This window comes from Xiphias gladius, chromosome 15 (genome assembly GCF_016859285.1).
Source record: "Xiphias gladius isolate SHS-SW01 ecotype Sanya breed wild chromosome 15, ASM1685928v1, whole genome shotgun sequence".
Taxonomy (NCBI): Eukaryota; Metazoa; Chordata; class Actinopteri; order Istiophoriformes; family Xiphiidae; genus Xiphias; species Xiphias gladius.
This window is the reverse complement of record NC_053414.1, coordinates 32,772,162-32,796,634: the sequence shown is the minus strand read 5'-3', so window position 1 is coordinate 32,796,634 and position 24,473 is coordinate 32,772,162. Positions and strand designations below refer to the sequence as shown.

Sequence of the window (24,473 nt, the reverse complement as noted above, 5' to 3'; positions counted from 1 at the left end):
CATTAACCACACTGAGTGAGCACAACATCCACATATAGGCCAGTCACGATAATTACGTTACTGACTTATCGTAAAATATATGGACATGACCATGATAGTTTTTGCTGACCTCAACATTGTCCATTGTGTTTACATGCATTTTTGTTTATATAGGAATGTCACCAACATTTTAGCCAACACGATGCCAGAAAAAAACACTAGGGTTTTCACTGCCATTGTAAGATTTGGTTGCAGTGCCTAAGTGTTTTTTCACAGCTAAGCCAAACAATCAGAAAAAGCCTATGCTGAGAAAAATTTTGCTATAATTTCTGGTCGCACTGCTTCTGTCCTCTCGTCTACTCTCTGTGTCGTAATCCCCCAGTGGACGGGGCTCAGGCAGCCCCTACACACAAACACGCGCGCGCACACACACACACACACACACACACACACACACACACACACACACACACACACACACACACACACACACACACACACACAGAGCGAAAGCCACAGTGAACCAGGTGAATATAGTATGTTAATTGAGGCTTAAAGGTGTTTTTCATGACAACTGCATATTTCTAGCCAGAAAGTTTGGAAGAATGAGTCCAAATTGACTTTTCATGCACTCCACCGCTCAGGTGTTGGAAAATGTTGGGTTTTGTGCCAAATATTAAATTTTTATTAAAGTGCAGTTTTTGTTATTAAAGCCCGAGAGTCCATTTTATTAATTTTTTTTTGGTTGTGTGTTGCGCAATTCCCAGTAAAGCTGTTTTCATTTACATGTTTTTCTGTTTCTGTTGTCAGACAACGGAACAAGTATGAAATAGTGTCTGAAACGTGGCCCATTAAGAAGACATGTTAACCAGCAGTCACTTCCAAGCTGCTGCTCTGCTTTGCTGGTAAAATCCTGGCTTTATAACCACGACATCGGCTGACAAAATCATCAGACACATAAGTTAAAGACAACGGCTGTGCTGTGATTTCAGCTGCATTTACCCATAAAATGATCGCTGAGAGAAAAAGTTAGACGCTCATTCAGGTTTACATCATCTTCTGTGTAGTCTACTGAATGAGACACGCAGAGAGGTGTGCCTGTGGACAGAAAGCCCGACTTCGCACTTGCGGGTCAGTACTTGCGACTCACTTGTACGGAAAGTATCTAAGGTGTGTCTCCAGATGTGATTATACTGAATGCTGTTTCACTGAGAGCACTCCAAAAAATTCTCTGCTGGAATCTTCACTAAGCAATGTGTAATTATAACTGCATGATACTTTGTCAGTCCAAGAGCATGTATTTTGTTCACTTCCCATGTTTGAATGTTCAACAAAGCTCACTTGCTAATCAATTAGCTATTACTTTGTTAGAGATACCAAACAAACAGGTAGCTAGTTTAGCTAGCTGGCTATCAGAACATATTTTACTTTCAAATATCCCAATGATAAGGAAATGGAGGAAGTGTTGCCAGCACCATAAATATGATTGGACAAATCAGACCTGACACTATACATGTATATAATGAGGAGGCCCTCCCATAGTACAGGAATTGTGATTTAAAATGGGAATATTACTCCAGAGAAGGCAATATTCCATAATTCTTCAGAAAACAGGATAGAAGAAGTATTAACAAAAGTTGGCTAGACAAACACTGCGTTTGATTAAAAACACATTTAGGTATTTTATGTAGTGCTTTCTACTGCAAATGCTCTTGCCATTTGCAGCTAACAGAATACCATAGTATGCTGCGATACGGCAGAACTCTGCTCAACGTGTGTGCAACTGCAGGTAAGGGAATAAGTATTTCCCAAGCATTGTTGCTTTTTTTTGTCATGATCAGTAATGTGAGCTTGTATGGGTACATGGGAGATGGTTATGTGAGACAGTGGCTTTTGTAGAAAATCTTCCACAACAATTGTCAATGCTTAACATAATACCAGGGAGAAATCAGTCCAAAAAAGTCAGAGCCACTGTCCTAGAGCAAAGCCAAGGTTAGGAGTGCCATACCCGAAAGCAAGACAATAGCACTGCAAGTGTTATGGGTTCCATGACCTATGTGGCTAAAAGGACAGAGCAAGACATTTTGCGAAGTATAGCCCAGGGCCAGGTGCTGAAATAATCGAGGCAGAGTGAAGAGTCCAGTTGGCTCAAGGTTGTGTAGCTGTGGGCTATCCTGCTTATACCAGCTCACAGTTACTTACAATGAGGAGAGATCTATGAAAATAATGGAGAGACTGAAAAGGTGATAGGCTTACAACGAAGCCAATTTTGCCTGTAACCAAAACACAGTGAAATAGGTTGCTTCGTACAAATGTGTGTACTGTTGGTGCAGCTTCATATTCATTTACTGACTATATGACAGTGTCACACTGAGAGATTTTCCCATAGGGCAGCAAAAATAATCAAATAGCATCAGCAATGCAAATCCAATGTGGTACCTTACATTTCTGGGTCAACACTTTTATTTGGTCTCAGTTTTGATCGTTTTTTTATTCCTGTGGAATGTGCGCAAAACAATATACCATATAAAACACTGGTGGTGAAGCAGGATCCCCTGAGTAAAGGCACTTATATACATGCACCATTTACTCTTATTTTGACAGTTAAGAGCCATTAAGCCATTAAGATGTCATGTGTAAATATGAACTCAATACCTCAATGATGGTAAAGTAGTTACAGCAATTTGGCTGCTCGAGATTTAGTAAAATTGGTGCTAAGTTCCCTACTGGCCTACTAAGCATTACATCATGCTCTGGCGCTCACATATTTCCCACAACAGTACAGTATTGTTGGTGATATGTGACTGGTCATTTTACTTTAAAATTATGTTAAGTTGTTTCTTGTATGAAAAACATAAGGTCCTGCCTTCACTGGCATTGTATTTATTCAGTTATTGGATTTAACATACCAGATGTAGATGTAATGTGTGATTAAAAAAGACTAAAGACCTTCGTTCTAGAACTGCCGTTTTGCATTAAAGTTCCATAATCCAACCCATCACAGAGACAACAAAGTATAGCATTTCTCCGCATGCCTCAACAGAGAAGGACGAAATGCAATAACAATATAATATACATTCTATACTATTTTTATACTTTTTTCAAGTGGAAAATCCCCTGCACTGAAATCAATATTACTTACTCCACCTGCACATAAAACTCATACTGTATGTATCACCTTCATGCTCTTTCTCTCAGGTTCGTCAAAAAGCATTCTGCTAAATGCTAGAAATCTGAAAGCAGACAAGGTAGACAAAGTAACCCAAACTCTTAATAGAATGAACAACCAAGTGATAAGACTTAACTAAAGGGGAATTTTGTTTTAAGATAGTAGCTGTGGCAGTGAAACTTTAAATCCAGTAGCAGTAGCCAGGCACACTTTGCTGCATTAATTTATCCAAACCCTACTCCTCATTTGCCCCTCTCCCCCCATATGTCTGCTATGACATTTCCCCAGGATGTCAGACGTAATAGTTGTTGATCCAACCAGAAAACGAATCAGTGAAAAGAGAAACAAGGAGACAACTGAATAAAAGAAATGAATGAATGAGGACCCAATGTCCTTTTGGGATGGCAATCTTGCATTGCCCCTGACATGACCAAACAAAAGAGATGGTGAGAGGGAGGAGGAGGGGTAAAGGAGCTGGAGGGAGAGGAAGGAGGGGTAACCATAAAGGGAACATGGGGTTATGTGTGTGTGTTCTTGTAGCCCTCTGTACACATTGCCTATGCAGATTTATGTTTTTTTTTCCTGTATATTTGAATAGAAAACATTCTTTTCAAACACAGTCAAACTCAGGTTATCAGTTTTCTCTGCTATCCTTTCACTGGGTTTGGAGTGACTTCTCAATTTTTATAAACTCTAACATAATCATAAATATTGGTGACCGTTTCAATAGTCTGATATTCAGCTAAGAACTTAAGCATCCTATTTTCTACCCAAGGGAAAAAATAAGTAATATAATTTAGTATAATTAAATTAATAATAATTTCATATAATTACATTAGATTAAATTATATAATTGATATAATTTTATATTGTTTTATTAAATTGATAAAATACAATTATATTTAATATAATTACTCTCAAATGCTATCAGAAATGATAAGCTCCAACCCAACGGACACAAAAAATAAACACTGACATTACTTTCTCTTTTTGCTAAATGTAGCTGAGACTGCAAAGTTGCTTGTTAAGCCTCTCTTACTGTAGTTCTATTCATTCAAAATATATTTACATGAAAAATACAAATAAGCAGATTAGTTGTCAACTGCTGGAGATGTTTGGTTTCATCATAAAACAAACAGGAGGAATGGCTCCATGCAGGATGCCTAACAGTAGAACAGATAAACCGCTGCAGTCCAACAAGAATAGAAACGAACTGCCACAAACCAAAAACGCGCACAGACACACGCGCGCACGCGCGCGCGCACACACACACACACACACACACACACACACACACACACACACACACACACACACACACACACACACACACACACACACACACACACACACACACACACACACACACACACACACCGCCTCTGGGTGCTCATGGTCCACTTCCCTATCACATCGTCTGTCTTCATTTCCCAGAGCCGCTAGATAAGAACTGAAAGGAGCCTGCTAGTGATACAAGGGTCCTGTGTGCGTGTGTGTCTGTCTGGTGTGGGTGTGTGTATATGTGATATGTGTGTGATCGTATGTGTATTGTATAAGTTACTCAATATTTCTCCAGACCAAGCTATACAGTAACGTTACGTAATTTTTTTCCCCCCCAATTTACTACTATTTGTATACTCCTCATCTCTCTGACATGAATCTCTCCAATAATAATATTAACCTCACAGGTTTAAGTCATGAAATTAAGTTTTAATTAATGATTTGAGGTATGTGAGTGATCCATAGTGTTCAGCTCTTTGGATAAACGCTTTATTATCACTTATCCTATCAGCTTTTCTCTAAGATGGTACACAATATTGCGGAGGTCACAGTGGAATTCTTGGTGCAAAATGAATACTGGGTACCATTCAAATGAAAAAGGGTTTAAAAGAGTGAAGAAAAAATAAAGGAACTGGGGAAAGAAGTGGAGTAAGAAGGATGATGAGAGAGAGAGAGAGAGAGAGGAGGGAGGATGGACAACAGATAGCGAGAAAAAGGATAAAGAGGAGGTGTGTTTGCAAACCATCTGGACTTCGTCTCTGATAAGAAACATTTAGTCAGCAAGCACCTCATCACTCAGCCTGCTCCTTTTCATTTTTTTATTTCAGTCATGTGTAAACTATTCTGAATTTTCCAGCTCTCTGATGTAATTCCTTTTTTTCCCCTTCACTGACATCATGCTGTTATAGAAATGAGTGAAAATGAGTGAAAGACGTAATTTGGTAAAGTGGGATAAAAAGAAAGTACAGCAGCTCTTGAGACTGACAAGAGATACCATTGGAATTGAGTAAACCGAAAAGGCCTGGAAAATCAGTGAGGTGAAAATGAACCAAAAACAATTGCTGTTAACCTTTCTAAAGTCACACACCCTCCATAGAGGGCAAATATATTCTTCAGTTTGGTGCCCACTTACATGAAACATTTTTCCACAACTGCACATGTACAACTTATTCATTACACATTAAATAAACTCATACTTTTATAAATGTTTTTTTTATGAATTGTGAAACACTATGAACAAACTTTCATTACAAGGTAATTGGACTAAATATGCCATTCAATTTGAATTAATTATCATTATTATTAATTTATTTAAAAGCATCAGTTGATGTCTAATTCTCACATGCTTTGCAACAAAAATGACACAATAATAATAAATAAATCAAATATCATAGACAAGATGAGTTGACAGTGCTAGAAAGCAGTTACAAAAAGCTGAGGTGATAAGTCGATTAAATGATGAGAAGATTGATGGAAAATAATCAGCAACAATTTTGATAAACAAATAATTTAAATTTGATGGGCAATTTTCCCAAGTTTCTTAACTTTTAAAGACTAAAAAAGTACATTTTTTTTAAAAATTATGATATATTGATAAAGAAAATAATCATTTTGCTCATCCTTAGTTTTACACTTGTTTTTCTGTTTACAGGTTTTATTTAATAATTTTCCACTATGCTTTAATGTAACTATTTTAAGTAAATGTGTAATCGTTTTCCCCAGTAAGTCAATTCTGCTACTACTGTAACTACTATTACAGCATAAGAAAATGTTAATATAATGTAAAATAATGATACATTTACTGTGTAAATTTTACACCTAATTTACATACTCATGGAATGAATACTGAATATTTCTCTTAACCGATGATAAAGTTGAGTAATAGTAACTGTGATTACCTCATACAACCAGATGACTACTTTAGATGACATTCCTATGTTATAATCCTGACACGCGCCACCTTCCGGAATATGATTCATAATAATGTGGAGGCTTTAACCTTCTTTTGATTTGTCTTCCATACTGAATATTAATCCAATTTGTCCTTTTAAATTAGTGATGGTGAATAGTGAATGGTGCTGTGGTCTGTCATGGGGAGCTGTCTGAAAAAACATATTTTTAACAACACTTTCGGAGGTATCTCATAACAATATAGATTCCCATTAAAAGGTGCACATAGTGTTGCAAAGGATACTGGTACTAGAAAGGTATTGCAATACCCTGCGGTTAAAAGCGGTACTATACCCCATTTTATTAGTACCAATACTTTAAGAATGACAGTGTTTTAATAAGAGCCATATTTGCAATGAGTTGCGTCGATGGGCGACAGAGGGGCCGTGTGTGCGTGCAGTGCTCTGCTTCCTGCTTTCACTCTCTGCCCTCCCTGCACAATGCTGCAAATACAAGTGTTCTTGCCCACCGTCCACGACTTGTTAACAAAGCAGACGCACAAAGCGAAATATGGCATTATTTTGCTCACATGGCCGACCGCCAGGGCAAGCCCAGGGACATCACAAAGACCGCATCTAAGACATGTTTTAAACCCACGCAGACCAAGGGAGCCAACACGTCCAACTTGGCAAAGCATCTCGTTGACAGACATACCAACCACTTCAAAGAATTCAAAGAGTGACAGGTTAGTGAATGTGATGAATACCATAATTACCTCATGCCAATGCCCTCAAATATAAGTGAAACGAGTGTGATTTATTTTATGATAAGCAAACTTTTTTCATCATCAGAATTTGATGACCCAATTAAAGGCGATGACAACTGTTGCCAATGTGGCAAACATCTCTACATGCAATCGCAATGTTCACACTGGTAACATTAATGTTACCATAACTTAAGAAGCTAAAAATCAGCTGTTCACAAGCATGCCGGACACCATTTATAAATGATTGATTTATACTCAATCAGTACTGGTAATGGTAATCTTGGCAAGTCAATTTCTGTCAATAATTATTTCTAAGAAAATATGCTCAGTAGACCGTAGATCTCCACCAAGGAGCTGTACTGAGCCTTATTGAATGCTGTTTAATAGGTGATATCTGGTTGCGAATATAAAATTAACTATCAAAGAAATCACATAAAATCATGTATAGGGGATGTCAGAATATTGCATACCATATAGAAGCATTAATGATCTAATTATTTATAATAATCTAATTATTTATGTTATAAATGTAGTAATTTATTGCCAAAACACATCTACATTTATAAAAAAACAAATAAAAAAAAACAAACTAGAAAACACTTAACAGCACAAACACTACAATTTTATTAAACATGAAAATAAGAAATTAAATTACATTAGCTGCAAGTCAGGCACTTCATGATAATGAAGCTCAAAACCAGGATTATTAGCCTGCACACTACAGTACTTAACTAAAGTAAAATGAAGACAAATGACTCACTATACCTCCTTGGCGGATGTCTGCATTATACTGAGCACATTTTCTAATGTTCTATTTAGTCAAATTATATTTAAAAATGACAATGAATGTGAAAAAGCTCTTTTCAAAGTATTTTACAATCTACATAGGCTATCAAAGAATTTTAAGTAGCATCTTCTTCCCTCTATTATTCCATTAGTTTTCCTTTTATTTTAGGTTTTTTGCCATTGTATTGTTTCAGTATCAGTATAGAAATATTTAGGCAGGTATCGTATCAAAGTTATAATTTTGGTATCATGACAACACTAGGTGCACATGCTCTCTTTCACACAGCAGCCCATAGGAACACATACAGCCTACAACAAATACACATTAGTGCTATTACTCTTATGATGAATGAACTATAAACATCCTTGTATGTAATGGAAAATACTAAAACAAGTATTTTTTTTAAACTAATATGAATGAGCTAGACCTTTATGCCGCCCCAAGTGAGTGTCATGTGTGAACTATTGCATATGCTTGCATCTGTTCATGTATGCATATCTAAAGAATAATGGTATACAGTAAATCACTGTGCATATGCACATGCTTGTGTGTGTGTCTGTACTGGTCCAGGACATTTTAGAAATAATTGAAACGTGTGTTTTCTGAGTAATATTTCCATCTAGAGTAATGCAGTCCATCAGGAAAATTACTACAGATGCACACTCACACACACACTCTCTTACTTTCTCTCTCTCACACACACACACACACACACACACACACACACACACACACACACACACACACACACACACACACACACACACACACACATCCAAACACACTAAACTTGCAAGGTTAAGCCACGGGCTTGCATTCATTCCTTAACTACTGTTTCAGAATGATGTCATTCTTCTGATGACTTTTCATCTTTCTAGCTTTGAAAGATGAAAACACACACACACACAGACCCCCTATATTGCAGACACCTAATCTATCTCACACTCTCAAAGGCCTTGTTGCTAGGAGATAGTGCTCTATTTGTGAAGAGAGAGCAGAGAGAGACATAGAGTTAGATATATATATATATATATATATATATATATATATATATATATATATATATATATAGGGGGTTGTTGTGGCTGTCTGTCAGTGTGCGTGTGTGTGTTTGTATGACTGTATAACAGAGCGAGAGTGTGATAAAGATAAAGGAAAGAATAATGTCAAGTGTCGGAATGAGAAATTGAGATAGGACAGCCAAGTTCCTTTAAAGCAGGATGAATCTCTCAAGACATATATTCAAGACTGAGACTCTCTCACACATACAAAGAGGCAACAAACACATACTCACTGAATAACACCAGTAGCTTGTTTCTCAAACCTGGACCAGAAACACAGCACTGGCTAAGACAATGATTGTGTTCCAGCATCCCACGCTTGGTCGCTCACGTGAATGTCTACATATCCATGCAGCAACATGAATGCCAGTGAATGTGTGTGTGTGTGTGTGTGTGTGTGTGTGTGTGTGTGTGTGTGTGTGTGTGTGTGTGTTTCTTAGGGCTGGGCGGTATATTGACTTTTTAAGGTATGTCGATATATTTTCAAACATCATATAGGATGAGGCAGTACTGTTTATATTGATATAGTTTGACATTGTGTTACATTACCTGTTTCTTCCATAAAACCATGCCAATGTTTGCATGTCTCCTCTCTCACACTCTCCACACAACCCCACCCCCACTCTCCCTCTGCGTCTGCACGCAAGCCTGGCCCCACTCCCTCACAAGTTCTCCTGTAACATGAAGGCAGATACAGCACCAAGGCACACTGCCGAAGATAACTGCAATTGTACTGTATTGTAATCAGTCTGTTATTGTTGCTGAAAAGGAGAAGGAGCATTCTCAGAGATAGCAGTGTTTCCCATACACAGGCTCTGCTTGGGCTGCCCGCCCTGGTTTCACTATGGGCAAATCTTACATTAGAACACATCTAATTTTTTCACTCTTTTCAAACAAACTAATATTTCACCACACACCTGTCTGAGTTCCGTGCACTGCAGTTATTGACTGGGGACTAAAGCGTTTTATATGGAAGCCACTTAACTAGCTTCTACCTATAGCCGCATGTGAAGCAATTAAGGGGCATCTGTAAATTCTAGATACAAAAAAAATCCTGGGTTACATTGTCCCCCTCTAAACTGCACGAGTCTCTGCATGCACATCGTCACACACAGCACCACCCACCACCACATGTAAATTTTCAACCTGTGGGAAACACTGGATAGGTCTATTGTTATTTAATATAGGTTACTTATTTTAAATATTTTTTCATTAACATGTTTTGCAACTGTATATTTTCAAACGGGGAAGGAAAACCTGTCTGCATTTTATTTTGATCATAGTCAGTTTTAATAAATGTACTTGTGATATCTCACATGTGGCCTTGACTTACAACTGAACATTTAACCCACTAAGTAGAAAAAAACAAGATATACATCGTCTACCGCCATTCAGCCAAAAAATACTGAGATGTGATTTTTGGTCAATATAGCCCACCCATAGTGTGTGTGTGTGTGTGTGTGTGTGTGTGTGTGTGTGTGTGTGTGTGTGTGTGTGTGTGTGTGTGTGTGTGTTCTTCCAATTGCAGCAGTGGTGGGATTCAACAGTCATATAATGGTTGGCTGGTCACATTGTCTGCCTCAGCAGTCAGACACACATTCTGTCCCTTTAATCTGCAAATAAATCTATTATAATGTGACAAAGCCTGCTGAGAAAAAATTCTTATCTGAAACTCTGTGACCAAAACACCATGTCTACAGGGTAGATCTTACACACACACATGCTTTCACTGCCTTTACATTGTTGTCCTTCTAAAAACAACAAACATCTAGGAAATATAAAATTCCATAATAAAAATAAATCAGAAGTGACAATTTACTTGCATAAAGAGGCACCAATCGTGAGATTTCTACTGATATACAATAAGTGATAATGATAATGAGCGTATTTAAACTGCAGCACCACTTGGGTTTAATTTACATTTGCGGTTGCATGTTTTTACTATAAATGTGTGTGATAATTTACTGTAGCTTTAAAATTCTCAAATATTATTGTGCCTTCCCTTCTCCAGAAGGTGGGTCCTGAACTGATACTGATACCTTAAGTAAAAACACATTTTTGAAAATACTAAATGGGAGAAATGTGCTCCTTTCAAGCAACACAAAGCACTGTAGACATTCTTTGAAATTTGGATTTATTCATTCAAAACTGGCTATTAATTGCCATTAAAAGGAACTAGTCAATTATGTCTGGTACTTTATTAATTAACATGGATCATCCACATCAAATATGCCCAGCACGGAAAGGTTGAAGCAGTTGTTGCCTAATTACTACTACTACTACTTCAGTGTTTTTGAAAACCCACAGCCAATTCAAAGCAAGCTGATCAGTTCAGTTCATTTCTAAAAAATAAGTTTAACATCCATTCAATTCAAGTTTCTTTGTTTTCAAAGTCTAATTTGAATATGCTATTTAGTTGTCATAGTAGAAAGGCATTAACTATATTGTATTCAAACCTCTTTGTGCTTTATTTTCTATCAAGCTTTGACTACAATAATTATGAACTCCTACTTGTTTCATATTTGCAAATAAGGATTATAATGACATATGAGAACCACAACAAGCATGACGCTCCATAATCATACAGGTAAAAACTTCATAGATGTGCTGTTTTACACCTACTTCACCAAATTTTACTTTCTGAGGTCATTTTCATTATTAGAACCACCAGTGGCATGTAGAAGCTGTCTGTGTTGTCTGGCTCACTGTATTGTCTCTCACAGTGGTTGGTCTGAAACTCAAAGTCCTCCAAATCCACCAAAGTATTCCAGAGAAGCGGAAAAAAAACCCCTAAATGTCCAGTAAAATATTAGTCTTATGTGCAAATGACTTTTGATAAAATCTACTTAGAGCGGGCCTTGTTAGTTTCTTATTATAATGCTGAACCACACACATAGACCATTGATAAAACCATTATCTTTATAAATCTCACCCACTCATATTACACAGAGCATCGTTGATAGTGCAATACAAGTGATCAACATGAGGACGTATATGACACAGTTCCATTACATATTACAAAAGGCATCTGTTTTCAACAACCACTGTAATACTCAGATGACATTCTTCTTTGTACTATTACGTAACATCTTCTCAATATCTGCACCTGCCTTCTGCTTCCTGCTGAAAAACATTTTAGCAACCAACGCAGTACAAAGTATAGGAAATGTAAATATTGTACGGTTATGTTCATACAGTTAATTGTTACACTTTGAACTACTTCAAACTTACCAAACCTTCTTACAAACATGTGAGCAAATACAAGCAAAAATGTTGCAGAATTTCCATTTGACCTTTTGTGCAGAATTGTCTATGTATTCAATTTGAAAAAGATACATAATTTTCTATACTTTTACTATATACACTTTTATTCTTGTTCTGATGTCTTATCATTCCTAATAGGCCTGCGGAAATCTTAATCAGTTCCACATGTTCTTCTCTTTACCACTGTCTCTGCCCTCCTTTCTTTATGATCTGTCCGTCCAAAGTCGTCTTTAAGCATGTTTCCTCTCACAGTGACAGTTTAATTCCTTCAATTCATCACCTACTTCATTTTTTTGCTTCATTGCTCAAATGCATGTTCTCAGGAGCATCTTAAATTTTAAGTTTCTTTTCGAAAAGGCAAAACTTCATTGGAGAAGACAGAGAGAAGAAAGAAAGAGAGAGAAAAGAGAGACAAAGTGACACAGACACACGGCACACAGAGAAAGCAATGGAATGCAAATCTCTGTGTCTGGAAGTGATTAGGCAAAAAGCAAAAGTCTGTATTCTCTCTCTGGGTCTGAGCAGTAGCACCAAGTCCAGCCACCATAACTCTCACCCTCACCACACATACACATACACACATTAACATGATTTTCAAAAGACACAATGCTAAAAGCAGAAGCCACATTGCTAGAGAGCCAAATCAGACCACTGATGCTTTCCTGAGGTTAAATTCACTTTATTCACTTCTGTCAAGGTGACACACAGCAAGGCATAAAGACACATATGAACTTATTTCTATTTTAATTTAATCATTCCATTACACTCTAGATAGCAAAACTTGTTTTTACTTTCGTGCTGCAGAGAAATTGTAAGAAAAAAGTAATGCACAGTATAAGACTTATTTGTACTGTTAAAACACAAAAAGGCGTTTTGAATAAAATAAGTACTCAACTAACAATAGATGAGAAAATGTCAAAAAAAAAACAACTTTATATCTGTGCTGTACTTTCATGTACAAAACCAAGCTTTCAGCAGTCGGCCGATGTGTTTTCATCGTAGAAAAAAAAGCAGTGACCTGTAGAATGCTGAATGACTGAGACATTAGGTTGGCATTGACTAAAGAATATTACACTGTTACACACCATGGTGCTGAGGATTTCTACTTCACTCATAGTGTCAGTATATAAAGGAGGGAGGACAACAGTGAAGTAAATTTCTATAAAGGGAGGTAATTTTTAAAATTACTGGCAAGCGAAATAATTACATACAGGGATATATACGAAGTTTATCCTGTGCTTAGAATGGATGTTTAAAGTATACATTCAAAGTACAAATCATAGTACGCAGCGGCAATTTAAAGATGAAGATGAAGAGATAAAATAGGAACAAATAAACACCTTTTTTTGAGACTGTAATTGATTTAAGTGCTGGCTGCTTCTTGTCCAAAGTCATAGTTCACAGTGCATTCCATCCGCATGATAAATTTGACCATTTAAGATTGACATGAAAGCTGGCGGTGTAAATCCATTATGTCCATCCTCAATGTCAAACTAAGTTGTTACACCGCCTTTTAAAGAAAATTTGCCACGAATGAATCCATACTAACGGCTGTCGACCTCATTCTTAACTTTCCTATTTCTCTACCAAGGCATCACTACTCGTGAAGGGAGGACTAACAGCAGAGTGTTGGGCACAGGCCACACCGGACTCCAGATGAGGTGGAGCAATTTATAACAGAAAAGACATTCAGCACTGGTCACAAGGAGATGCCTTTGATCACTTTGTCAGCAACTATGACTGACAGCAGTTTGGCCTGAATCTTTCTCGTGATGTACCCTAGTTAAGGTAATACTCCCCATCTACGTAATGGCCTCAGAATCAAAACCAGACCTCGAAGTTAATGCCTACTATAACCACTGAAATATTTGTACATGTGTGTCACTGTGTGTGTGCTGTGTCTATGTGGCACAGAGACAAAGGCAGTAGTCAGGAACTGATTGGCAGCACTGGCTATTTCCTAACGGAGAAGCTGACAGTGATTTAGATTAATACGACCTGATGTACGGACTAGTAAGTGACCGAGTGACTGGGAAAAAAAAGAACAGAACAAATAGAATGATTGCTTGCATGACTGACTAGCGGCTTGCTGAGTAACTTGCCGCTTGATTACGCCTTAAAGTCTTTAGTTTAGACAGTGTGACCACAGACGAGACTCGGAGAAAAACGGCAAGGGACAATAACAGAAGGAGGAGAATAACGAACGAGAGAAAAGAAAATACAGGAAGATAAAATTACTCTACCTCCCTCTCCGTCACTCACTTTTGTCACTTTCTAAACAAATCAAACTATTAGGCCCCAGTCTGGCACTGTTTTAACACACACACACACACACACACACACACACACACACACACACACACACACACACACACACACACACACAGAGAGAGAGAGAGAGAGAGAGAGAGAACGCCTATGCTGTTTTTGCCAATGAGTTTACAGTCAGTCACTGAATTCACACAATGAGATATAACTGACTAAAGACCAAGCAATTTTCCACGGCATGCAGACACACACACACCGCCACATTGTACAACTTGAAGAAAAGAAAAAAAGAGAATTGAATTCAGTTGTCTACCTTGTCTGTGTGCGTACTCCAGTTTCGCCCGATTTAAAGGGTTAATGCTCCCCAAAAAACACATAGGATCCCTAAGGGCAGCATGAAAACCGATTCGCCCTGCTGCTGGGGGAAGAAAAAAAACATTACACCTCCGTCCCTGTCTTCCCTCGCTTTTCTCTTCTCTCTTCTTTGGAAAAAAAGAGCACAAGCCGTGTTCTCGCGTCTCTCTTTCTCTATCTGTGGGACTGCCTCAGTCTTTTCTCTCACTTCTTGCTCTCATCCAGCCTCTGCGCTCAAAGTGGGGAATGGGAAATGAAAAGGACTGGAGAAAAAACACAGAGCTCCTGCTTTCTCTTCTTTTTCTCTTCTGTCAGTTAAAGAATTCCCTTCCTTTATTCTCTACTCCGATTCCTCCGCCTGCCGTTGCCTCTCTCAGTGTGTGTTTGTGTGTGCGTTTGAGAGAGAGAGAGAGAGAGAGAGAGAGAGAGACGCCTTCTCGCCTGCTTCTGCCACTTCTGCGGTGTGTGCCTGTCTGCCTCGCTCCGTCTCTCTCTACCTCTTTGCATCTGTAAGTTTGAAGCTCTCTCGCTGGTTGAGCGAGGAGAGAGGCGGAGCCATGAGGACACAGGGGGCAGAGGGAAGAATGCGATTGGCTGACACAGAAGGGGGCGAGTGAGATAGAGAGAGAAAATCGTGAGAGGGGGAAACACACGGAAGGAGGGGCCGGATTTTTCCTCTGCATTTGGAGGCTGGAGGTGAAGATGTGTGAGAGGCACTCCCTCTCCCTTTCTCTCTCTCTCTCTCCCTCTCTCTCTCTCTCACACACACACACACACACACACACACGCACACTCTGCATTCTTTTGCTCTGATCTCCCCGATTTCCCGACCACATATGTATTCATAGCACAGCAACTACACTTCTCAGCCGCTCACACGAGTTCTCTCCGTCTCACTTTCACACACAACTGTGATGTGAGTGTGTGCACGCGCTCGCGCAGTTAGGTTTTAAGGCTGCTCTATAAACCAAAGGTACTGAGAGAGAAAGAAGGGAAGTGACTAGGCTTAACTATACGGGATTCGGCAGCAGAGGGGTATAAATATATTATCCAAGGACACACATACATGCACACACTCTGAGTCCTGCAGTTTGAAAAGTGTTCCCATGTGTTAATGCATTTGTAAGTGCCCTAGCTAACTGTAATTTTGGCATTTAGATTTAAATGAATCTAAAAATAATAATAATCGAAAAGAAAAGAGCAAACATAGTCAAATGTTCTGTTTAGTGTGATGAGTGCAAACACAAAAGAATAGCTTTGTGTTTTGTGTAAGTGTAGTTGCAGCTGTGTGTATTTCTGTGGTGTATGCATGAATAAAATATGAATATCTTTAACACTACTTTTTTTAACAATAACTTCAATGATATTTGATTGTCTTAATGATATTTATATTATTGGTTATAGATGATAAAATGCATGTGAAAAAAAAAATACAGCCTCAGAAAAAAATTTCACAGCTGAATAAACAAATTGATGTTAAATGTGGTATATTAAAAACAGTTTTTACATCATTTCTGTTATTACTAATATTTCTTCTGATCCAATCAGCCACAACATTAAAACAAGGTACCGGTATACATATATATATGGTTTTGCATGCATTTACAAAGTATTCAATATGAACAGAATGATGCAAAGGGAAAGCAAGGGAAGATTCATACTAATTTAAGGTAGCAGTATGTAAAGTCCAAAATCTGCATCAAGATAACTGCTGAAATGTCCACTGCAGCTTTACTTTCCCATTTATGCACTAAAGCCTTTATAACCCCTGTCCAAGCCCCAAAGAAACAGAGCTATGTGTTTGCTACTGAGGCAGAAAGCTTGCATATGCCATATACCTGGGTTAGAGTATGAGCCCTTTAGTACAGTTTGAAATGGGCGTAAGGTGTGGTTCATGCTTTACCATGAAATTCAAGAACCATGTGCATTTCTTGCTGAATGTACACATTAAGCCAAACAGTGTTCCTGTGGCACTGTAGAAACATTCATGTTCCTGCTGCCATTGTGGACGATAAAGACTTGGTGACCCTATGACTCAAACATAGAATTAAAAACCCTCTCAAACATAAATTGTGACCGGATTACGTTTTTCTATTAACATGAGGATATGTTGTTAATTTATTTATCTGTCAAATCACAAGTACGTTAATACTGAACATCTCAGTAAAATGTTCACAGACAATGCTTTTGTTTTTCACCAAAATATCCTGTCTTATCCTACAGTATCCATTTGCTCTGACAGGATTTCTGCTGTCAATACATGTAGCGCTTCATTCATTAAAAAAATATGTTGAAACAGTTAAGCGTTCTCTTAAAAGTCAATTTGAAATTTGAATTCTCTTAACTTATTGTGTAAGGAAATTTATAAATATAAATTTTAAAGGGAGGATAAAATCTCTTTTAGACGTATTTATGAAAAGGCATCCAATCCGAGAGCCTCTGACTGGGTGTTTCCCTTGGCATCAGTTGACTGCCAACTAAGACTGGGCACTGCAAGGGAGATGCAATTTCAACTTCTATTGCGTGCTGGAGAAATGTCATATACTTGATGAATTCTTTTTTTTTCTTTTTTCTTATAATATATAATTATACAATCAAGTCCATATGAGTATAATGTTAATCTATACATCATTATCATTATCACATATACACAAAATAATGATAAAGGTAAAAGGTTAACGGAGTATTAATTTTGGCATAGAGGCCATCAGCAAGTATATGTGGTTATAATCTTAATCCTTAGCGCTGCTGCTTTTATTTTTACATACCCTATTTTCCTGTATACAACTGCTATGTAGTGCATGTATGTATGTATGTCTGTTTATATTACAAATGCTTCCATGTCTGCTTTCAGCTCTTTCACTGGTCCTGGTCCCACTCAGGGTCCACTTATTGGCTACCCTGATACAGCACAGTGGAAGCCAGCGAATGGGTGTCCGCCAATAACTGAGCGTCATATTAGCCAATAAGTAATCTCACACTGAGCAAGACCCATGCCAGTGAATGAGCTAATGGCATAAGAGGCAGATATTTTTGTGATATTTTACTAAAAACGCAAAGGGTCTGGAACATTTGTGAACTTGGGTGTGCAAAGGTTTTACTGTCATTTTGACAGTGCTTTGTTGTAGGTAAAGATTGCAGAGTTTCCCCCCAGTAATTGCAGATGACAACCTGGTGGTTTGGATTTCCAGTGTGAAGAAAAGGATGGGTGACTGTGAAACTGAATCCTTTCTATGTAATAAATGTGCACTGAGTAATAAACATTCCAAGCTTTTCTTTTAAAGTCAGTCCAAAGTCAGTGTTGCAAGAATATAAAACGACACAACTGCCAGTATGACCCCTGCGGTTAAAGCTATTTTGATATGAGGAAAGCATTCTGAAACATTAAATTCATAATACAGATTTACAATGTGTGAAAATGTGCAAGAAACTAAAAAAAGGCTTACTTTTAAAAGTAAATTTTATGAAGACTGATCTTGATACACATGGCATCCTGCATGTTGGACAGGAACTGTACCATTAATATTGACAAGACAGGTCTTAGACATGTCCAAGAGGATGAAGGGGTCATTAAATGAAATGCTTGTCAAATGGTTCGTCAGCCTCTGAATCCCCCCCCCACACACACACACATTTCTGATGTCAGAATGGTTGGTTTTGTCTGACAATTTTTGGAACATTTCGAAGTTCCAGTTGCACATACATTCCAACAGCACTGGGTTGCTACAGTACTCATTAATAATACTGCCACTTCACACTAATATTGGCAAGTAACTGCGTAACAACAGTCACAGTCAGAACTTGAATATTAAAAATGTATCTGGATTGAAAAATACTAGATATGCAAAATGTTTTGCTCATAACAGTCTTAGTCAAAGATGTGTTACATAAGCTTCTAGTTATTTAACATTCAATACATGAAGGTCACATCAATACAGGTCTAGCTTGCGCAGATTACCTAAAGTTAAAAACTGTTTCTCATCGAATTCAGTTCTCAGCTGAGATCTTGACTATTATACCGCTGTAAAATAAATCTACCCTTCTGTAATGTGACTGAATCGTCTTTCTCATATTGTTGCTAATATTTGTTAAACTCCACCAAAACTGACACTGACAAAGTGTGCTTGATTGTCTGTTTCAGAGTCCCTGTGGCGAAAGGAAGAGTGTTTCAAGAAGAATGGATTACATTTGAATCACATACTTTTCTGAGTGTTTCCCACATTAAAAATAAACTTCAGTGGAAAAAACCCATGGTCTTCTATTTAGCTGTTTTAGATCGAAATTCCCTGCAGATATAGATTTCTGGAGAGAGGTTTGGACTCTCTGGGCAGTTCTCTTTTTTCTTTTCTTTTTCTCCACCTCCAACGCTCCAGCAGTGAGGCTTTTCTTACACCAGTGTATTTGCTGGTGCCCCCCACTGACACACACAATATAAACTCTATATGCCTTCAGAGTGTGTGTGGTGTGTGTGTGATCAATAGAGAGGGGGAGGTGCGTGTGTGTATGTTTGAGTGCAAGTTCAGCTGTTCTTGTCATTTAAATACCTCATGTGCGTATGTGGATGTGAGTGTGGGTGATATGGGTCTCTCTTTCATACATTGTATGGGACCCATACTAGGCAAATTCAAAAGCTTAGGATGAGAGAAGGCAAGAAAGAAAAGAAAATGAAAGAGAAGTGTGAGAAGAAAATCGGAGAAGGAGAAACAGAGATAGGAAAACAAAGAGAGTGAAACAGAAAGAGTGACTTAAACAAACCAACTGGTGAATTAAAGAAGGAAAAAAAAGAAATCTGGCGGGAATTGTAAACCACCAAATGGGAGGAAAAAGAGAGGAAAATAAAAAAGAGCCTTTTCTTTTTCTTTCCTTAATCCTTCATTCGGTATCTGAGGATTTTAGTCTATGGTGAGATAACATAGCATAACTCCGCTGTGGTGGTGGTTGTGGTGTGTGTGTGTGTGTGTGTGTGTGTGTGTGTGTGTGTGTGTGTGTGTGTGTGTGTGTGTGTGTCTGTGCCACTATGAGTTTGGACATTTCAGCCTCCTGGCCAGACTACAAAATAACAGTAATCATCTTGACCAGTGCACCCTGTAGCTGTGTGTGAGGGAGCAAAAGAGAGTAGCCAAGAAATGCGTGTGTGTATAAGTGTGTATGTGTACGCACATTACCCCGTCAACCTCTATGCAGACCACTCTAAATAACAGTGATTACTAAGATCATATGTGGGTAGACTAAACCATTTAGGATAAATGATGGCGACCTGCTGTTTTACCCACCTGCGGTAGTAAGCACAGCATACTATACACAAACACACACAAACAACACAGAATGCACAAACTACTACACACAGCAGATGACTGTCTTTTCAGAGTCACATGATGAAAATATGTCAAATGTATGTCCACACAAAGATATATTGATTGGGAATAAACATATACCCTTGTCAAATGGCTCCAAGCTGACATATACCTGGGGTATATACGGGAAAGGCTTATTAAGTGTGTGAAAGAAACCCTTGGATGTCATTTTCAGCCAGCATAGTGTAAGCATGTATGTGTGTGTATGTATGTGCATGTGTGTGTGTGACTATGAGAACATGTCATGACTGAATCCAGCTTGTAATGCTGGCTTGCCATTTCTATGCAGAGGTGTTCCTCCACTCATAGAGAGCAACCCCTTAGAGGCTCAAACATTCACTAGACCAAAAAAAATACAAAGGGACAAATTGTTGTATTGTCCTCACAATATCTCTACAGAATAGGTCATTAAATTGCCAAAAGGAGCACTTATGTACTGAATACATCTAAAGAGTAAAAATGGACATATTATCAAGATGATGGATCAAACACTGTGAATCATCCTCTGGGGACCACGACAAACGGACGGACGGACTGCATACTGCCATCCTTGGGCTGATCCTAAAGAAAAAAAATATATATAAAGTGTTGGACCAATCTAAGTAAGCACTTTGCTCTCTCTTGTATTCCTTGTCATGTCTGGCTATATATGCTTATTCTCATGCTAATCCTTTCTTCTGTTGTTCCTGTGCATGACCTCTCATTCACTCTCATATATCTTAACTTCCTTTAATTACCTTCTTTCCATTTCTCTGTCATCATTTACTAGAACAGCAATGTTGTGAACCTTGGATTCTTCATCTATGTGTGTGTTTGTGTGTGTATGACAGAGAGAGAGAAAGAAAGAGAGGAATGCACAATGGCAGGCGGTAAATACTGTAATACTGTTACCTTATGTCTATTACACACACATACAGGGGCACGGCCCACATTAAGTTACAATGTAGAAGAAGGCTGAACAAGTGTAAGCGGATTACAAATACCTTGAGTGTGCAATATGAGGGAGATAAGACCTGAGAGAGTGGGGTGGTTGTGGGGGGAGTTGATGGAGAGAGGGGGCCGAGAGAGGGAGACAGAGAGAAAGAAAGAGTTTAAGTAATAAAAAGTGGATGACTCATTCATAAGTATTGTTTCACCTTCCCCTCACACAAGCTTTGGATTTTTTTTTTCTGTTGTTACCGTTCTTCTCTCACTCTCACCTTTGTTCTCTCCTTTTAGATGATGTGATTAGTTAAAAGCCTCCATCTGCTCATCATGCTGATGGAGAGAAGCAGAGAGGGCTACGCATGCATGCCCGTATGTATGTGTGTGAGTGTTTGGCTCACAGCAGAGGTGCCATTCAAAAACCACCTCCTCACCTCCTGTTGCACAAACCGCTAACCTGTCCTCTCTCTCTCGCTGACAGGCGCGCACACACACACACACACACACACACACACACACACACACACACACACACACACACACACACACACACACACACACGGTTCTATTTTAGTATACAGGCAGGTTTGTAAATGTTGTGAGGGCCCTTATATCTCAGGCAGCTCTGACAAATGGTTTACTGCAGAATTATGCTTAAACATATGAATAATGAGGTTATAGTCCAGACTCATTTTATTAAACTGAAGATTTAATTTTTACTTCATTCTTTATAACATTATTTTATAGATTTTTTTCTACCTTAACAACATTTTATATTAATAACATATGTTAAAAAGAACAAGAAAATAAAATGAAAGGACTTCCAGTATTGCTCTCGATTTAGATTTTAAATTGTTTGTTGACTGGTTTCAGTTGACTGATGTTGACTTTCTGTTTTAGTTCATTGTACTGGGCAAGCACAGAGCAACATTTTCTATAATGGTGGTTAGTTGGTTTCACAGATCAGAGTAATTAGTTCAGACATTAACATCCTCAGCTGGTTCCTAGCTGTTTATTTCTTCCTGGCTAATGACACTATCTGATCTGTTTGAATAGCAGTAACCCTCACTCACCTTAGTTTTCTCTAAAGTGTACACTCTGTAGTTCATTTTATCTTCATTTAGTTTATTTAGCTTTTGTCATTCACATTGCACATACATAAAATAACAGATAAAGGATGACATGCTTTTGTTTCATACATCATACTCATAGTTTTTTTATTTTTTAAAATTCCTTTAAGGATTTTTATTTAGGCATCATTGCCTTGGCAGCAGTAGTAGTAGATATACAGACAGAAAAAGTGGGGAGAGAGAGAGAGGGGTAAGACATGCAATCGTCCGTCAAACTTTGGATGCTGTGGTTATGTGGTACGCGCCTTAACCATTAGGATACCAGGGCATCTCAGTATTTTTGACAGTACATTAGTTCAATATGTAGCACATACATCTAACTTCTCTACAATTGCACTTTGGTTTTTTAAGTTTGCCTTAAGTTGTTCTAACTTCTATTTATTTTTTGATTACCAGTGATCCTGCTGCCGGAGGGATATTTGTAAGGCCTGGTCAAAAGACACCCCCCTCCAAAAAAAAAAAAAGAAAAGAAAAGCAGAACTGTTAAATACAAGAAACTGCCAAGCAGACTGTATCAAGTGCCTGTCACATCATGGGGAGGGATGGGATTTCTAGCCTAACAGACTGTGTTTATTTCTTAAGAATATATTCGTTTTTTAATATTTTTGTTTTAATTAGAAAAATATTTAAGCTGTTGCTGTATTTGTAATTTAGTCGGTAGTGTTTGTCTTTGTGTTACCCCATTATTTAAAAAATGGTCTGATCAGCCATTGTGAATTCTGATGTGAATCATCATGCCTGCCAACTCAGTCCCTCGCGAAGGGACTACATATATGTTTTTGTTAGAAATTAGGGCCATTGAAGATCCGGAGTAACCAGGACATTGTTTCTGGAAAGAGATGTTGCTGTTGATTATTGAGACTGTCTGCCTGTAAAAAATGCCCCCATAGTTCATCTGTGCAAGCACCTTATTATGATCAATAGTCACATTTTATTGTTAGGTGACTTGTATATATAGGAGTAAAAGAGGAAGTCAGGTGATGTAGTGTATAGATCAACAAAGTCTGCATTAGCAAGCTAAAGTTGTTTACCTGAACCACTAATAGAGTTCTGCTAACTCTGTGAAACACATTGCATTTCCGATAACTTCTTCATAATAAAAGAATCCCACCGGTTCACCATTGGAAATCTTTTAATGTGAAGCAGCAACAGCACCTATCCATCCATCCAGAGAGAATTAGTTTGTGGAGTATGTGGAGCATATTTCCACATTTTTGGCTATGAACTATTAGTCTCAATGAAAGGTTTCATAATTTTTTTACCTAGATTTATTTACTTGTTTAGATGATGCGGTTCTGTATATTACAATAAAGCTATACGGAAGAGAGTCAGTGAAAGAAACGGAACAATACTAAATGTCATTTTAAGCTGGCTAGTGTGAGAGAAAGACAGACTGGCCTGCCCACTCAACAGGCCTGCATACACTCATGGACAGACACTTTCATTCACACACACATTCAGCTAAACAGTCTTTGTTAGTGTCATAATCACATTTAGTAGAAGCCATATGACACTAGAAATAGCTGCCAAGGACAGACAAGGCGATGTGTGAGAATACAACTTTGTATGCAACTAAGAGAGATGAAAATAAAGAGAAAACAAGGCTGTGTGTGTGTCTGTGTATGGGTATGTGAAGTTTCTCAGTAAAATCACCCATATGCTGAGGTCACCCACACTATCACTAGCATTCAAGACATTTTCAGGCAGGCTAGCATGTGTGTGTGTGTGAGTGTGTGTGAAAACAGGGGGAGGTAGGGTTAGACTTTATTAGAGTGGTGGTTATTGATCCATTTATAGTTAAAATCATAAATTCTTTATTGAATTAATACATTGAATTCAAGTAATCTTTTCCAAATTAAAAAAATCTGTTGATGTGTTATTTGCAAATTTTCCCTTGCTTTCTCGCTGGGTCTTAAAAGGGATCAATTTGAGACACTTTCCTGTTGCGTTTGATGTCAATAAAAGACAGTAATTTTAACTGGCTATGCTCTGTACTGTAGTTTCAAGCTGGTAAAAGGTTAATCTTTAAATCAATCAGACTGGAAGAAAAAGGCCAGTAATAAACAAGTACACCTGGCACTTCTATACAATAAACACTTTCCTCTCTAATTCCCTCCTCATGGTATTTAAATATCTTTGTTAGCAAAGGCACAATTAGTGTATCACCATGGTACTGAAATCGCTGGCGAATCCCATCGCTCCAAATGACGAGTTCCTTCATGATGATCGAGAGGGATTGAATCTCA

The 24,473-nt window shown here is 38.1% G+C and overlaps 2 protein-coding genes across 5 annotated transcripts in view; both read right to left on the bottom strand.

The window, feature by feature from the left end:
• Positions 1-15,274, bottom strand: part of tenm3 (teneurin transmembrane protein 3) — a 230,546-nt gene extending 215,272 nt beyond the window's left edge. For 3 of the 4 annotated variants that reach the window (XM_040145299.1, XM_040145300.1, XM_040145301.1), the window contains exon 1: positions 14,779-15,274. In XM_040145299.1, coding sequence (XP_040001233.1) covers positions 14,779-14,842 — 64 coding nt within the window. In that variant the 5' untranslated portion in view covers positions 14,843-15,274. The remainder of the gene's footprint in view (positions 1-14,778) is intronic. The other variant, XM_040145302.1, reaches the window with a different exon arrangement.
• A 5,360-nt stretch (positions 15,275-20,634) lies between these two features.
• LOC120799857 (teneurin-3) overlaps positions 20,635-24,473 on the bottom strand; it is a 106,427-nt gene continuing 102,588 nt past the window's right edge. The window contains exon 7 of the mRNA XM_040145303.1: positions 20,635-20,734. Coding sequence (XP_040001237.1) covers positions 20,658-20,734 — 77 coding nt within the window. The 3' untranslated portion in view covers positions 20,635-20,657. The remainder of the gene's footprint in view (positions 20,735-24,473) is intronic.